The 17,397-nt window shown below is 37.6% G+C and overlaps 1 protein-coding gene across 1 annotated transcript in view; it reads right to left on the bottom strand.

Annotated features, from left to right (window-relative positions):
• The window catches only part of POU2AF2 (POU class 2 homeobox associating factor 2), a 253,514-nt gene extending 237,284 nt beyond the window's left edge, over nt 1-16,230 (bottom strand). The window contains exon 1 of the mRNA XM_073602411.1: nt 16,079-16,230. Within this exon, the coding sequence (XP_073458512.1) occupies nt 16,079-16,088 (10 nt within the window). The 5' untranslated portion in view covers nt 16,089-16,230. The remainder of the gene's footprint in view (nt 1-16,078) is intronic.
• Between the last annotated feature and the right edge of the window lie 1,167 nt (nt 16,231-17,397).

Here is a 17,397-nt window from a genome sequence, read left to right as displayed (position 1 = left end):
TAGGGTGAAGGGGGGCACCCATATCTAGTGCCATTTTAAGATATTTACTGGATCAGATTGAAGACTGATAATCCTGATTCTGGCCATAGGGGAAGAGTACAGAGCCATTATTTCATTTATAAACCCCTATGGAAGACCGACCCGATCCAGTGTTATATTGTGAAAATCCTACGAGCTACTAAATGAAAATAATAACCAAAAGGTAGGCTGACTATGCTGCTGGTACTGTTCACACTCTCATAAATGTACCAAGTAAATTTAAATAGTACCGTGCTACAGTAAGCGAAGTAATGGAACGATTATAATAATAACAATTATAAAAAATGTAGGATCCACCAAAATATACATAAACAAATCCAATATCAGTGGATAATTTAAATCAGTGCAAACAATGAATAGTACATAAAAAAAAAGTATAAATAATAAAAGTGAAACAGTGATGAAATAAGGAAGATGCAGCCTCCCATTAAGAGCTGCAATATCACACAGAGTGCTTCTTACTCCCAACTAGTGCTCAGACAGCTCAGACGAGTGCTCCATTTCTCAATGGTGCTCAAAGATCATTCAACAGATCACCTCCACGTGCTCCCCCCCCCAGGAATAATCTCACCTGAGGTAGTGTGATCGCTACAATGCAGATGTTGTCCCTGTCTTGGCCCCTCCCCTACGCGTGTCGACATGGGCATGGAAGGTGATGTCATCTGCATTCAGCGTGGAGATGTGAGTCGGATCGTTGTCTGCAAAGCTTGTGTGGAGAAAGCTGTGTGTTCAAAACACAGATTTGAAATGCTTGTCAGGGCCTGGTGTGCTGGAAGCACCTGAGCAATGTGAGTAACCTGGACTTATTTAATAAATTGAACTTTTATGGAGGATATAAGCACTATTAGTTGTTTTTCTTTATATATGCACTTTGGATACTACGAATCACCATGAGCCATATATGAGAGCAAGGAATTTCAAAGCCCGGGGAGGCTAAAAGGCTTGTATTGATCTCACCTAGTTGTAAAGATCACACTCCCTCAGGTGAGATTATTCCTGGAAGGGGGAGCACTTGGAGGTGATCTGTTGAGTAATCTTTGAGCCATAATGTGAAATGGAGCACTTGTCTGAGCTTGTCTGAGCTGTCTGAGCACTAGTTGGGAGTAAGAAGTACTCTGTGGGATATTTCATCTTTTCCAGTGTTGCTTCCAAAAACCACCAGCCCAAGTGGTCGAAAGCCTTTTCTGCATCCAATAATAAAAGGCAGCGCAGATGCTTAGTTTTCTGGGCATAGTTCATCAATAAAATTGCCTTAATTGTGTTGTCCCAAGCTTTTTGCTTAGGCCCAAACCCAACCTGATCTAAGCCTATCAGAGCTGGTATCACAGACTAGAGACGGGTGGCCAAGGCCTTCACAAAAATTGGTCAATGACACATACTTTGGGTGTGGTCTTTTTTTTCTTTTGGAATAAGAATGATATGCCCTTCGAGGCCTGACAAGTAAAAGGAAAAGTTGGAGAAACAGTATTAAACATTTTACACAAAATGGGAGTCAAAGAGTCCCAAAATTGTTTACAGAAGGCACTTGTAAAACCCTTGTAAAACCGTCTGGTCCAGGACTTTTACTAGAAGGAAGGTCTTTATTTACTTATGTTTATTCTTCAGGTGAAAAAGGAGTTGATAAACTCTTTGCCTTCTGAATCCAAAGACAAGGTAGGGCCATATATTTGAAATAGTCCAAGAGCTGGGGCAAACTTAAAGAACTTGAGAGTAGTGACCCTGGCTCATGAATATTATTTAGAGCCGTATATTAATTATGGAAGACTGATGCTATCTGTTCTGGGGCATGAACCATTCCCTGCTTCTGGCAGCATATTTTATGTATAAACCAGTTTGTTGAGACAAAATTGGCCTAGCCAATGCTCTGCTACATTTGTTCCCAAATTGATATATGGCCCTTTGGACACAGTCTTTATATTTTGAGAAGGCTTGATCCGAAAGCAATAGTAATTATGTTCTCTTAAATTGCAATATCTGAAAAGTGGGTGCATCTAAGAGCTGTTTATGGCAAGATTCTAAAATTTGAATCTCTTTAAAAAGAGAAGACACTGCAGAGGTCTTTTCTTATTTCAATCGGGTGCCATGGGATATAAGAACTTCTCTTAGCACACATTTTGAGGCCTCCCACTGTACGGGGCAAGGGGTGTTATCAGATTCAGATCTCTCAACAGTAATGTATAGAAACCTAAATATGGATATATGGAAGTCATTGGGGTTGATTTACTAAGAGTATATCTAAAGGAAAAACTTGTTTTGGATAGAGTGGACATGGATTAGAAAATCAGTCAGGTTTTTATTTTTGTCTGTGCCCCCATTAGGGAGATTCTCCCTCTCTATTTGTCCTGTTTACCATTATAATTGAAAGTGAAATGAAAAGAATATCCCAAATGTTGGGATGTCCCCGGGAAAGTAATATGAAAAAAAAAAGTTTTGCCTATAGTTCTACTTTTAGATTCTACTGTGTAATTTGCAAGTTGCTCCAGAGCTTAGTACATACTGGTAAAGCTTCACTTTACAAAGTACAGGCATATCCCTCTTTTAAGTACACAATGATGTTTATTTATTAAAGCTGAAGAGTGCAAAATCAGGCTCACTTCTGCATATTAACCAATGAGCTTCTAACCCCAGCTTGTTAAATTAAGCTTTGGTAATTAAACCTGGAAGCTCATTGGTTTTTACGCAGAAGTGAGCCTGATTTTGCACTTTCCAGCTTTAGTAAATAAACCCCATTGTGTACTTAAAAGTTGGGTATGCCTGTATATATAAGCAAGTATCACATTCAATGAAATAAAACAGCATTTTTGCTTGCACATGATTGGATAGAGTAACGGAGGGTTAGAACCCCTGTCAGTTTTCTTCACCATATCCAAAACTAAAAAAGAAAAGTTTTTCCTTTAGTTATTCTTTAAGTAAATACAAAATATCTTTAAAATATACAGTATGTCAAATATTGAAAGAAAATACCAAACACTTATATAAATACCCTTCTTTCACCAATAAAAAAAACATATTTTTTATTGGTGGAAGAAGGGTATTTATAGATGTGTGTAATTTGTGATACTGGTCTCCATACACAAAAGCAACTTGCATGTGGTATGTAGGTGTCCAGACACATTTTACCTAAATATTGCATGTGATCCTGAAACTGTCAATTCATTATACCATTTTGCGGTATTTACCATACCGCCTTTGTTCCTAGTGTCCCATCAGCAGGCAGTGTTTCTGTTTGCTTGGAGGACTGACTTTGTCCCATACTTGGGCATTTGCCTTACACCTATGTTAGCTTCCTTGTGAAGAGTGAATTACTTGTCTTTTTATAAACAATTAGAGGAGGATCTCCAAGGGTGGGCAATCCATGATTTATCCTGGCTAGGCAAAATCCATTCCATTAAGATGACGTTAGTGCCAAAGTTACTGTATTGTTTTTGCTCTTCACCCATTTTGATTGTTTGGTCGGATTTATCTAAGTTTTAATCCAAGATCATCTTTTATCTATGGGGGGGGGTCTACATAGTATCGTAACAGGTCCTTTTTGCTCATAAAATGAAAGGAGGCCTTGGACTTCAACATCTAGCCCAATGGCTCAATTTTCAGTGGTCTACTCCTGCAATGAAAAACCTGAATGGATAGCTATGGAAAAGAAAGCAGTTAACTTGGTCCCTGTGAAATGACGGTTGTCCATTTATGCCCCTACTTTGTCCAACTCCCTGGCTGTTTGGGACAGGGTGCAGAATAACCCTAACCTTATCTCACCCTTTCACACTTTGGTTTACCTTTTTAACAACTCCACCTATTCCCAGGGTCAGAATCTTGAGGCATTCCAACGGAGGCAGAATAAAATTCTCTATAGGATTGGTCACTTTTTCGCACCTGAGGACCCCTTTACTTTACAAGGTTATCACTCCTAAGTAAAAATGCCTGCCTTCCAATTCTGCCATATTTCAGATTATTTGTATTACATGGGACCTGCGGTAACCAGGGATCCCAAAGTAACCCCCTATGAGAGATGGTGCATGCAGGATGCGGGTCAGAGAGGGGGAAGCGCCAGCATCTACAGGCTGTCGCTTGACACCACTAATAAACTGTCTTATATGCAAGAGTGGGACTTGGATTTGTTTTCTGAGAAAGACTCAGACCATAGACCATTGACCATTGGCATACCTGTTTCCACTTAGTTTATAAAGATATATTGAATATCTCCTTGGTGGAAGCAAATGGGAAGATCATGATCAGATGGTATATGGTCCCTTCTCATTTTTCAAGGCTTTACCCGACCTCCTCGCCATTCTGTTTTTGAGTCTGTCAGTCTAATGGTACCATGTATAACGTCTGGTGGGAATGTTTTGAATTACAGGGTTTCTGAAATAAGGTTTTTGCCCTGATAAGAAAAGTTTTGGGGACATTGGTACCTCAATTACCACACATTACCTTACTGAATGAACCAGTAGAGAAACTTTCTTGCTCTACGTAAAAGCTGATCTTTTTTATGCTATTAGCAGCTAAACTGACCATAGCTAGCTCTTAGAAGAAACCTACAATACCTATCTCTATCTTTCAATGCAAGGTATCTTTGATTGTGCTCTATAAACACCTAGCATAGTTAGCAGAGTTAATGATACTGCCAAATGGTATGAGAAGGTCTGGAGTCCATGGGCCAGCTATGTTTCCCCCATCTCTCCTGTTCTTCTTTCTTTCTTCTTTTGCTTTCTATTATTTTCTTCCTTCTTATGGTCTTGCTCTGCCTTTCTCATTTTTCTCTATTTGGACATTGCCCTGCAACTCATGGAAATACCTTTAATTTGTTTTGTATTTCATTTAAAATAGCTTAGCAACCTTTTAGAAGCACTTACAGAGCCGGATTAATTTTGAGTCCTGCTTCTGGTAGGCCTCAGTCATTGTGGTATCTTGATTTTGTCTGGTTTTCCATTGTTATGCTTTTTCTTTTATGTTTTTTTTTTACATGACTGTTTGTTGCTTTATACCTCATATTTTGAAAAAAAAAGACTGAAAGTAAAATTTGTTAACTCTGGATCGATAAGTACTTACACCCGGAGTTTGACGCCTCCCTATTGGAGCCATAACTGCCCTGTTTGTGCCCTTGGAAGTGTTGCTGCCGCAGATCAGAGAGCTACTACCCTTCTCTTCCCCCTCTTTCCTCTCTATCTTTCCCTCTGCCTATTGTATGTTTACTGCATGCCTTCCCGACACTGTCTGATCCTTACTGTTCCCAGGGCTATGGCCGGGGTTTACCACTCACTTTCAGTTCTGTTGCCTCTTCTATCCTTAAAGTGTTTTAAGTCGGAGTTTGCCTTTGCAACCAGCCCCAATGAGGCTCCTTATCTGCTTAGCATGAGTGCACTTCCTGAATCCTTTGATGTGTAAATTTGTGATTTTCCTTCTCATGAAACTTTGCTATATCTGGCTTTTTATGTGTGAGAGACAGAAAGAAGCCCAAAGATGGTGTGTCTCAAAATAGTTATCCTGCATTGCAAGTAGTGATAAGAAAACCAATCAAAGTTTGGTTTCCTGGTCGGTCACCTATTGAGGAAGAATGGAATCAAATTTGGGAGATGGTGAAGTCTAGCTCCCGAAATGTGCTAGCTGTTGAAATGAATTATAAGGTTATGATGAGATGGTATATGATCCCAGTTTAAGTCGCTCGTTACGTACCTGGCTACTCTCCCTTATGCTTTCATGGATGCAGACAAATGAGAACCTTCTGTTATACCTGGTGGACCTGCCCTGTGGCCAGCATAGGTGTGCACAGTCTATTGCATTAGGGTGTGCACCCCAAAGCTCAGACACACATGCCTTTCTCTGCATCCTCAGTTGCATAGGACAGTGAATGAATGGGAAGTTGTCTGTGCTGAGCGGCTTCCTGTTCATTCACAAACTGAAGCAAAGTACTATAGTATAACATAATATAACTGGTGTAGCAGTAATCAGGGACACTGACTGGTTATAGTATGTAAAAACAAGAAAAATGTAATACTTTTTTACATTTTTTAAATATTTGTTTTGTTTTTAGTCATTTTTCTTTTCTTTTTTTCGCATATTTTGACCAGAGCAAGCAATACAGTGTTACTATAGTAACTCTGTACTACTATGGGGAGATGATCAGGATTTTCTTTTTTACACACTATGATTGCTTATCACAGTGAATTTCACTGTTATAAGCAACCATTTTTTCTGATGAAATGCATTCATTCAGTATTTACTGATTGTGTGATTAGCTGTGATTGGCCACAGCTAATCACATGGTACAGATGGGCTGTGGTTGGCCCTGTCTGTGCCACGTGATCTATGTGACCTATCACAGCAAGCAACACAAATGTGCACAATAAATGGCATGAATGAAAGCCATTCATTGTGTATAATTGTCCTGTGATCTGCTAAGATTGGTCACAGCGATCACATGGTACTGGTAGCGGGCAGATACACTGATCTGCCATTGGCTGTGTTCGGTGGATACAACAGGTGACAAATCACACTGCAGCATGGCCTGTGGGGCCTGCGCAAGGAATGTTCTGGGGAATACATCATATGGTGTTCACCCAGAACAAGAGAGCTTCTGCCCGGACGTCATTTGTCTATAGGAGGAAACAATTAAGGAGCAACATTAGGAATAAACAATTGCTTTAACCTCCCTGGTGGTTTTCCCGAGTGTGGCTCGGGGTTAAATTTAAGTACCTTTTGCGGTAACCCCGAGCCACACTCGGGATTGCATTGCAGGATCCTGGTGCAGTGTACTTACCTCGTCCCCAGGATCCTGTGATGTCCCCCTGCTGTGTCTGCTGGCTGTGTCCTCTGCCTGATGACTCTGTGTGGCGGGCTCCGTTCCCTGTGAGCGTCGCGATGCACGGGGCGGAGCCCTGCGGCAAATTCAAAAAATAGAAAATTCATAAGACATACAGTACACTGTAATCTTACAGATTACTTTACTGTATGAAATCATTTCACATCCCTTATGTCCCTAGTGGTTTGTCCAGTGCCCTGCATGCAGTTTTATATTATAAATAGTGTTCTTTCTGCCTGGAAACTGGATATTGTCCATAGCAACTAAAAAGTGTCCCTTTATGTCAAAAGTGGTTTTAGACCAGCTAGAAAAAAGCGATAGTAAATTAGAACACTTGCAGAACTGAGCGAAGTGCATGTGGCCTAGTATGGTTCAAAGGGGAGGGAGTGCACACTTGCCTCAACTCCCTTTCTTGGCCAGTCTGGCTGCATGCCTGAATAAGTGTCTGTTTTCAAGTTTGGAGGGACCCCACTCCATTTTCTTAGCTTTTTTTGTGTGGTGACCCCCTTAAATTCCATACCAGACAAATATCTAGGATAAAGGCCTGGTATGGATCTTGAGGGGGATCCCATGCAGTTTTATTTTTGTATGTGGTCCCTTTCAAAATCTAAACACCAGAATCTTATCCAGGCATGCAGCCTGGATGACCAGAAAAGGAGGCAACATGCCTGGAAACCTCCAAACCCAAAACATATCAAGCTACATGCCCTAGAGAAAAGAAAATGACAAAAGTGTATAACATGGGTTTGGGTTAAACTCATCCCTAATCACAAGTAGGAAATTTCAGATCACTAAGGTAGATGGACACCCTACAAATATACTTGCATAAGAAAAAAAATCTGTTCTCTCTGTATTCATCTCGAGGCCTAAAGTATATGTATAGCCAAAACTTTTTTCCTTTTGGAGTAGGGAAGAACTTTTTATGGCTGCAAGCCACATGGTCCTGCCTAGGACTGAACCCAAGACTGCTATTTTTGTAACCCACTTTATTACCCAGATAAGTAAATGTTACTTTTTATTCTTTTTGATACACTAGCACTATATTTGTAGGCTTAAAACTAATCAGTGAATTATATATATTGATGAGGTCAGAATATTTAGGTTCATAAAGTTACAGGTTTTAGCGTCACCGCACAGTCAATGCTGACATGGAACTCCTCCCACTCTGTAAAGTCACCCCTTTCTACACAACCGTTTATAGACTGTGCAACACCCAATTGTATGCTATTTACAATTAATGACCTGAGAAATTACTTTATTTTGAGGAATACATATGCAGTTTTATAAACAATGTACTGGTTTGGTATAAATATAGTTAAATCATAGTAAATAGTAAGTCTATGACATAAAAGTCTTATGTGACAGTAGTTACAAGCTACAGCAATAACATGCCAATGGAAATAAAATGTGTTGCAGCTATAGAAGCTGTCATACATATTACTAATGAAGATTTATCAGTCATGTGAGCTCTAAATATATACAATTGCTCAATCTGAAGAAAACTATGAGAGTATCCATAACAGATATTGTTTGCTTCACAAAACATTTAGCCTTAAAATACGTAATGTAAGCAATTTAACATTTTGCCAGATTATCCATGTCAGCTTTTTTAAAAAGCTGATGGTAACACATTTAAACCTATAATATTATTTATTCATAATACTTCAGTATTTAATTATTTTCGGAAGAGAACTCACATTATAATATTTTGTATATTTAGACATATAAACAATATATAAAAAATGAAATGATCTCCATTTGAGTGTAACTTCACATGTATTAATCTTTCCGATAAGTATCATTACCTACTAGATTTTAGAAATGTACAGTACAATAAACAACTTTGTACACATTGATGAAAAAAATACTATATATACAAAATATGTATATATACTGTATATTTTCAAATGAAAGTGTGATGCTGCGCTGACCCAGCTCCACTCAAATTTATAATACAAATGTGTGAATACACTGTATGAAAAACAAAGTACAATATTACTAAGATATTGTTCACATTATCACAAACAGTATAAAACTCTAAACATATACATACATATTATATATCTCCTTTACAGTAGTGCTGAAATCGCAATCATATGTGTAAATACAAATAGTGAAAAAGTCTCTCTTTAGCTTCCTGAGTGAACAGTGGGATAAATAATTGCCTTCTTCCATGTTTAGGTAACACTCAACACCAAGCCAATTCCTGTTGTGCCTCTAGCGATAAATAACTTGTGCCACCTCTGTGCTCACAGAACTCTCATCTCCAAATAGATGCAATAACGCAATCATTTATCAATCCACCAGGGTAACACAAACTTCAAGGTCATCTGACATATCCTGCCCACTAGGGGCTCTCCCAGTTAGTCTGCCAGATTCCAGTGGTAAATGGTGTCATGCTCCTTTAAAACTCCACCTATCATGCGGCCAGCTGCGCCTCACTCATGTTTAGGAAAACTCAAAGAAAGCATCCCATAATGTAGTAAGTTGCAATTAATCACTTTATTAAAAAGAGTAACACTTACTAGAAAAAAAAACTTGTAAAACTGCAATTAAAATCATAAATGGGTACCGCATGCATCACTTGTGGTCCACATCTGCCTCTGCCCTCGCCCTATGTGTTACCTCACGAGCACGTAACTTTATCAGGAGTTGGTGGTGGGCAGACTTAATGTCCTTTAATACCCATTGAAATCTCAATGGATGAGCGCCCATTTCCTATATACCTATATATATCTATAGATATATACCTATATACCTATATATATCTATAGATATATACCTATATATATAGCTATAAATATATACTGTACCTATATACCTATATATATCTATAGATATATACCTATATATAGCTATAGACATATACCTATATACCTATAGATATATACCTATATTCCTATAGATATCTACCTATATACCTATATACCTATAGGTATATATCGATAGATATATACCTATATACCTATATATCTATCAAGATATACCTATATACAGATAGATAGATAGATAGATAGATAGATAGATAGATAGATAGATAGATAGATAGATAGATAGATAGATAGATAGATAGATAGATAGATAGATAGATAGATAGATAGATAGATAGATAGATAGATAGATAGATAGATAGATAGATAGATAGATAGATAGATAGAAACCCTTTCAAAACACAAACCATGTAGATAGTATGGGGTATTCAAGGGTTGCTAGTCAATTTTTGGTGACTGGGGATCTGTTACCTAATCTTCTCAATATAAACAGAATTAACTAAAAAAAGAGACACACTGGTTAAAAAAATAATTCAATGCAGTCCTTTCTCAGTTTACTGAAAAAATAGGTAAAACAGACTTTTGTTTTTTTGACCTGTGCCAGCCCTTCCTCGAATGAAAAAAAAGGGAGGGAAAATCCTTTATTTACTCTTTGCCTTTAAGATAGAGTTGTACTAGTCGATCATAGTAACCTTATGTATGCTTAGTGGAACGCCGCTCCATGCGTCATTGATATGGCTGTAATAACCCACATTAAATAGGGTGCAGGCATATGTGCTAATCCAATGCAGTATGATAAATCCTGGGTAAACACTGCACACCAAACAGGGCTAGGGGGTGTGGCCTATCGGGAGGAGCCAGAACCGAGGCCACTTTCCATCACCTGGAGCTGTTTGGTGTGCAGTGTTTACCCAGGAGTCAATCATAATAGTTGTTGAAAAAAAAATATTTGGAAAGTCACAGGACTTTAATAATGTTAAAAATGTCAGGTCCTGTAATAATGTTTCCTATGATCAATTTCCTTTTGAAGAAACCAAATCAGAGCATGGATCTTCAAGAATGCTACTATTCAACAGTATAAATTTCCTTATGAGATTTGTTCATTCTTCATCCAGTAAAAACATGGTCACAAAACATTGTTGATAACATTGTTAACCACAAACATGTTCGAGAATGTTTTTTAATAACCAAGGAGACCCAAAATGTAATAAATTTAGCAGAGGAAGCCTTGAGATTTTTGTTAAATCTTACAGTAAATTAGTGAATGTTTGGGGTTATATTCCTTTTTAAAATAAAGGGGTATTGAACCATTTTGTGTCTTTTGTTTACTGTTTAAGGATAAACAAGTAAATGGCCTGAAGGCAACAAATAAACCCAGTTTGTCCTGAAACTCTTACATGGTGAACTAAACCTCTAATAATTACAAAAGGAATTTTGTTTAGGTGTACTGTTTTTGTTTTGTGCAATGGATATCTTTCATTAATGCTATGACACTAAACTTCTTTAGGTAGTTTTCTGATGGTGTTGGGTTACAAATTGTTATTTCTTTTAGCACTGGTGTTAAAATATTTTTACCCAACTATAGCAACTTGTTAACATATTTTGCAATTTTGCTCATTGTGCTTCTTGGGCAGAATGTATTTATTTTTTAAAAATGCATTTAAAGTTTTTTTGTTTTTTTTGGGGGGGGGGTCTGTACTTAGGGTAGTTTTGGTTATTTAATTTGATGTTGTTTGTATTATATTTAGCTTTTGTTTGTGTATTTCATAGTTAATTATGTATTGTCACTTAATTCTGTTTCACAATTATATTTAAAAATAAATAAGTAAAAAACACTCTCAGTTTCACTCATCCCTTGATTTATATCAGAAGATTTTATATTAGAATGTTACATTAAACTCATCTTTATTATTTCAATGCTATTTCACAACAGGATGACAATTCCCTGTATATAATTATTAATTATATACATATTAATTATAATTATATACATAGCCAGCCTAGAAAAAGTGCTTATCAATGTTAGAAAATACATACATATTATGGCAGGTATATATAGTGTAGCGCTGATTTAAATTACAAAAATTATTGAATTGCAAAAAACACATGTATCAAACAATTGTTCATAACACCATGAGTTCCAAATGGTACTGAAAAAGATTACAGTAAGTATCTATAGCATAAGGAATCTGCAGACCAATGAAAAAGTCCCAAACAGATGGTAGTGTTTATACACCACGTGGATAGCAGATTGGTAGAAGTGATACAGAATAATTGGATCCCCCATATGGAAGCAATGCAGGCTTACCGGAACAGTTGGACTCACAGAAACGTATGTCTCCTGAGTCAGTAATGCTTGTATTGCCGCCGTGCAATGAAGTTGGGTCTCCCAATGAAACGATGTGGAATCCAGATGCTGTACTTGGATATTCAGCAGAATTCCTCCATGTATAACCCGATCTCGTGGTGGCCCATAGAAGGTAAAAAAAGGGGCCACATAGTATAATAACGTTTTTTTTAAAAATAAAATTTATTTGAGATGAAACACTTACATTCTCCGTATTAAAAAGCGCTTATAGTAAAATGGTGGCAGGCAGTGGAGTCTCCCGATGCATTTCGTCTACTCAGACTTCATCTGGGGTACCCTACCACTGCTGCCACACTCTCTTATATAGGTACCAAGACCCCCCTTAATGAGAATCCGGCATGTACCAATTGTTTACTTGCACTTCCGGGTATCTCCAAAATGGCAGCCCCGCGTGCGTTCCAGGCCTCTTCCTGATATCCACTATGTGTTCCAGCATTCCCTTATGGATGTTATGTATAAAAAATAAATAAATAAATATAACCGTCTGCCGCTGGATTTTAAACTATTGTGAATAAAGAGTGTCAAAATAGATGTGTAGTTGGAAAGCATAAAGAAATAATAAGGAATCCTCCGCATGTCTCAAAGGAAATGTGTAGAGTAGGATGGTCGCTCTTTGTGACGCAAATGGCGTCATCTTCCGCCCGAGTGGAACGCAAGCTAAGCGGCCGTCCGCCGCATGCGTGCCACGCCTCAGTGCGGCAATAGACATGGTGTGATATCGTCACTAGCGGTCCGGCCTAACAACACGCCCACCGTTAAGGAAGTGACGCGCTGTTGTCTAGCAAGTACTGTGTGCTATGTAAATAAAACAGCTATATATGTAAGAAACGACCTAATGCTTGCTCAATGCATGTTTTGAAAACAAAAACAATGTAAAACCCCTCATTTTAGGACTGGTTGTGATGTGATTGTAGAAACCAAAAATTTAAAAAAGGTGATTAATAGAAATACAGCAAATATGCTATGTGTGATAATAAAAAGTGATTTGTCCGCGTGTTAATTGCAGATACATATGTTGCACTAAAGCAATAATTCTAGGTGTATATACTTATAAATTTTCACCCACGCACTTAGTGTAGCTTTCCGTTGTAAGTGCAATATTATTGTGGGCTAAGAAGAAAAAAGAAAAAAGAAAGAAAGAATAAACCGTGACTCGAAAACTGTAACTAAAAGGCTAATGTAGATATAATTTCTGCCAAAAATCTCCTAGGCTTCAAACGGAAAGCTACACTAAGTGCGTGGGTGAAAATTTATAAGTATATACACCTAGAATTATTGCTTTAGTGCAACATATGTATCTGCAATTAACATGCGGACAAATCACTTTTTATTATCACACATAGCATATTTGCTGTATTTCTATTAATCACCTTTATAAATTTTTGGTTTCTACAATCACATCACAACCAGTCCTAAAATGAGGGATTTTACATTGTTTTTGTTTTCAAAACATGCATTGAACAAGCATTAGGTTGTTTCTTACATATATAGCTGTTTTATTTACATAGCACACAGTACTTGCTGGACAACAGCGCGTCACTTCCTTAACGGTGGGCGTGTTGTTAGGCCGGACCTCTAGTGACGATATCACACCATGTCTATTGCCGCACTGAGGCGTGGCACGCATGCGGCGGACGGCCACTTAGCTTGCGTTCCACTGGGGCGGAAGATGACTCCATTTGCGTCACAAAGAGCGACCATCCTACTCTACACATTTCCTTTGAGACATGCGGAGGATTCCTCTTTAGTCCTTATTATTTCTTTATGCTTTCCAACTACACACATCTATTTTGACACTCTTTATTCACAATAGTTTAAAATCCAGCGGCAGACGGTTATATTTATTTATTTATTTTTTATACATAACATCCATAAGGGAATGCTGGAATGCATAGTGGATATCAGGAAGAGGCCTGGAACGCACGCGGGGCCGCCATTTTGGCGATACCCGGAAGTGCATGTAAACAATTGGTACATGCCAGATTCTCATTAAGGGGGATCTTGGTACCTATATAAGAGAGTATGGCAGCAGTGGTAGGGTACCCCAGATGAAGTCTGAGTAGACGAAACGCATTGGGAGACTCCACTGCCTGCCACCATTTTACTATAAGCGCTTTTTAATACGGAGAATGTAAGTGTTTCATCTCAAATAAATTTTATTTTTAAAAAAAACGTTATTATACTATGTGGCCCCTTTTTTTACCTTCTATGGGCCACCACGAGATCGGGTTATACATGGAGGAATTCTGCTGAATATCCAAGTACAGCATCTGGATTCCACATCGTTTCATTGGGAGACCCAACTTCATTGCCCGGCGGCAATACAAGCATTACTGACTCAGGAGACATACGTTTCTGTGAGTCCAACTGTTCCGGTAAGCCTGCATTGCTTCCATATGGGGGATCCAATTATTCTGTATCACTTCTACCAATCTGCTATCCACGTGGTGTATAAACACTACCATCTGTTTGGGACTTTTTCATTGGTCTGCAGATTCCTTATGCTATAGAAACTTACTGTAATCTTTCTCCGTACCATTTGGAACTCATGGTGTTATGAACAATTGTTTGATACATGTGTTTTTTGCAATTCAATAATTTTTGTAATTTAAATCAGCGCTACACTATATATACCTGCACTATTTACAAATTTCCTTGTTTGTTGTGTGAGCTGCTACTGTACTGAGTAAGCGCAGTGTTTTTGGGTAATTTTTCACATACATATTATGACATGCAACAATACAAATTATAAGTTCTTTACTGTTTTTAAAGCAAATTGTAATATCTATGTTCCCACAGTAATATTTAAATGAAGAATTCCAGGTACTGTAACAGCCCGAAGAATAGCTGTGAGGCTTTACTGTCAATCAGTATAGAGACCCAGCCCTTTAAATTCCAGCAGATAAGTTTTTGTGAAGCCCGGGGATACAAATGTGTCTGATTATAGGCTACAAACCTCATCAATGTGTGACATAAAATATACATGATGTAAACATGTTTTAAAATGTGGCTATTCACATAAAAAGTATTTTTAAAACTTTTTTTTTTTAAATGACCAAACATATTCACCTTCACCTCGCACAGGTTGGCAATATTTAAATGACTCCTTTAGGAAAATACCTTAATATTTTAGTTTTCTTTTTCATTTGACCAGCCAGACTTTTTTTTTCCTTTTTAGATAGAGTGGGATAGGCTCTATTATTGAGATTTCACCTTATTTTCTGCGTTGGTGATAATATTTATCAAACAGCAACACAGATACGGTATATAACACTACTCTTTTTCAGCAGAGTAGGGGCAGGCTAGAACCCCCATCAGTGACAGGAGGTGGGGGTAAAAGCTCTCAAATGGATGCCCAGCTCAATGTAAAAATCTGACACAGGCTGCCTACTCTACCCAAAATTAAAAAAAAATGGCTTGATTGATATACTGTTTAACTTTTTAACCATTGACTGGCCATTAAATAAGGTATAATCACGAGGTATAACATGATTAAAGTGAATCTGTAAAAGAAAGTCCTTAGAGCTAAACAAAGAAGTATTACAGCATGCAGGAAGTTGGAGTTTGGAGTTTGCCTAAAGACACTAAATTGTGTTAATTTAAAAAACAACATTTTAAATGATTTTTTTGTGCTCAGTTTCTTAAAGGTAAAAATACAACTACTAATACCAAATAGTAATAATAATAATAAAATGTGTTTAAACTAATGTTTCCTAAAGTATTTTCTAGACAGTCTATTATGTCTGTGTGATGCTCTGCAATTATTTGAAAGATGGGCAGATGTCAAGTCTTTGTTGTAACAAAAGAACTGCTTCTGTATATGAAACAAAAAGATTATATATGCAGATCTATGTTTTAGGCTCACATCACTGCATATATTTTCTGCTCTTACAGCAGTTATTTATAAAATTTGGGAGAGGCAAAAATAAGAATTTTTCCCACAGAAATCATTCAGATAACATCTAAAATGTTTTGTAAACGCAGTAACCAGTCTGGTTACTATGCGAAGCACCACTATTCTAGCCCGTTTACAGTCCTGGACTATATCTACAGGAAACCCATCCTTAACCAATTGATACACAACCTATATGGTATACTACTAACCTGTTTCCATGTTGTTTGTGGTCAGATACGGATCCCGTCACTAATGGTTCTCAGTGAGCCTTTAGCATGAATCTTCTCCACAACTAAGAACTAAATAAACTGCAGATATTCTGTGTTCATATCACTTAGTACAAAGGTGAAAAGAAGGGACATATTCTTAGTCTGCTGTGTCCAAAATGACTTTTTACTAATTTGTTTTCATGCAAATACTTTTTTGCTTGTATGTCTCCATGATTTGCATTGTCAGTGTAGGCTGTGATCCTGGGCTACCGTATGAGTAGGTCTTTGTGTACAGGTCTTAGCAGTTTGTGTTTTCCTATTACCCAGAAAGCTATATATAACTTACATTACCTTTTTCAGCATTTCTACATGCCAACAGTAGGTTTAGGTTTATTTTAAATAAGGTTCCATAAAGTTTCCTTAACATATGAACCACGTATGAAATTGAATAAAGTTATTGCAGGAGATGATATCTTAATATGCACTCTGGTCTTTCTAATCTGTATTTTTTAAATATGGAAGAATGATAAGTACACCTAAAGTGTATGTCTAGCCAATAATGTGTTCTTAGTTTTGGAGTGGGGAAGGAATAAAATCCCTGTCAGGTTTATACTGCTATTCTGGGTTCTGTTAGAAAGACTTCTCCTTGCATTCTGTCTTGCTGACAATGTTTTATCAGACAGAAGGTGAGGGGAACACTCCAACAGCAACACAGACAGTAATAAAAATGCATTTTTTTAGTAGAGTAGTGGAAGGCTAGACTTTCTGTGAAACTTTTATATATCTTTGTTTCATTTTCTCCTAACTTCCTGTATGGTAAAACAGAAAAATGAGTGAGTTCAACCGGTGACTGCAAAAAAGTCTGTCAGTGGTCCGGTCAGCAGAGGCACACTTTGTCATATGACTCAGAATAGGTCAGAGTCATCTGGTTAAATAAGCACTGAATTTATTTATTTCACACAAGAAAGACAGTGTTTGGTGGCTTTAAATTGCCACTTCTTCAGTTCAAAGTGATAACACTTATGTTGCAGTACAATGCAGTAACGTCATCTGTTTTGGCTGGGTATCTAGATAGTGGCAATTTAAAGCCATGAAATGCACTTTTTGGTGAAAAAAAGAAATGTGATATTCACTAAATCAGACAGTTCTTTTCTATTCTTAGCTATATGACAACAGGCACCTCTGCCAACCAGACTACCCTCATCCTGCCTGGAGAAAGTTTTTCTCCAGCTACGTACTTGGAAGATTGTATGTTCCCTCCCTGTAGGGTAACCATAGCCTAAACAGAAGTAAGTAATTTTTCCTTTTTTTTTCTTGCT

Source organism: Aquarana catesbeiana, linkage group LG10, assembly GCF_042186555.1.
Source record: "Aquarana catesbeiana isolate 2022-GZ linkage group LG10, ASM4218655v1, whole genome shotgun sequence".
NCBI classification, from domain to species: domain Eukaryota; kingdom Metazoa; phylum Chordata; class Amphibia; order Anura; family Ranidae; genus Aquarana; species Aquarana catesbeiana.
Note: the sequence above shows the minus strand (reverse complement) of the source record. Positions and strands in the feature narration are given on the sequence as shown.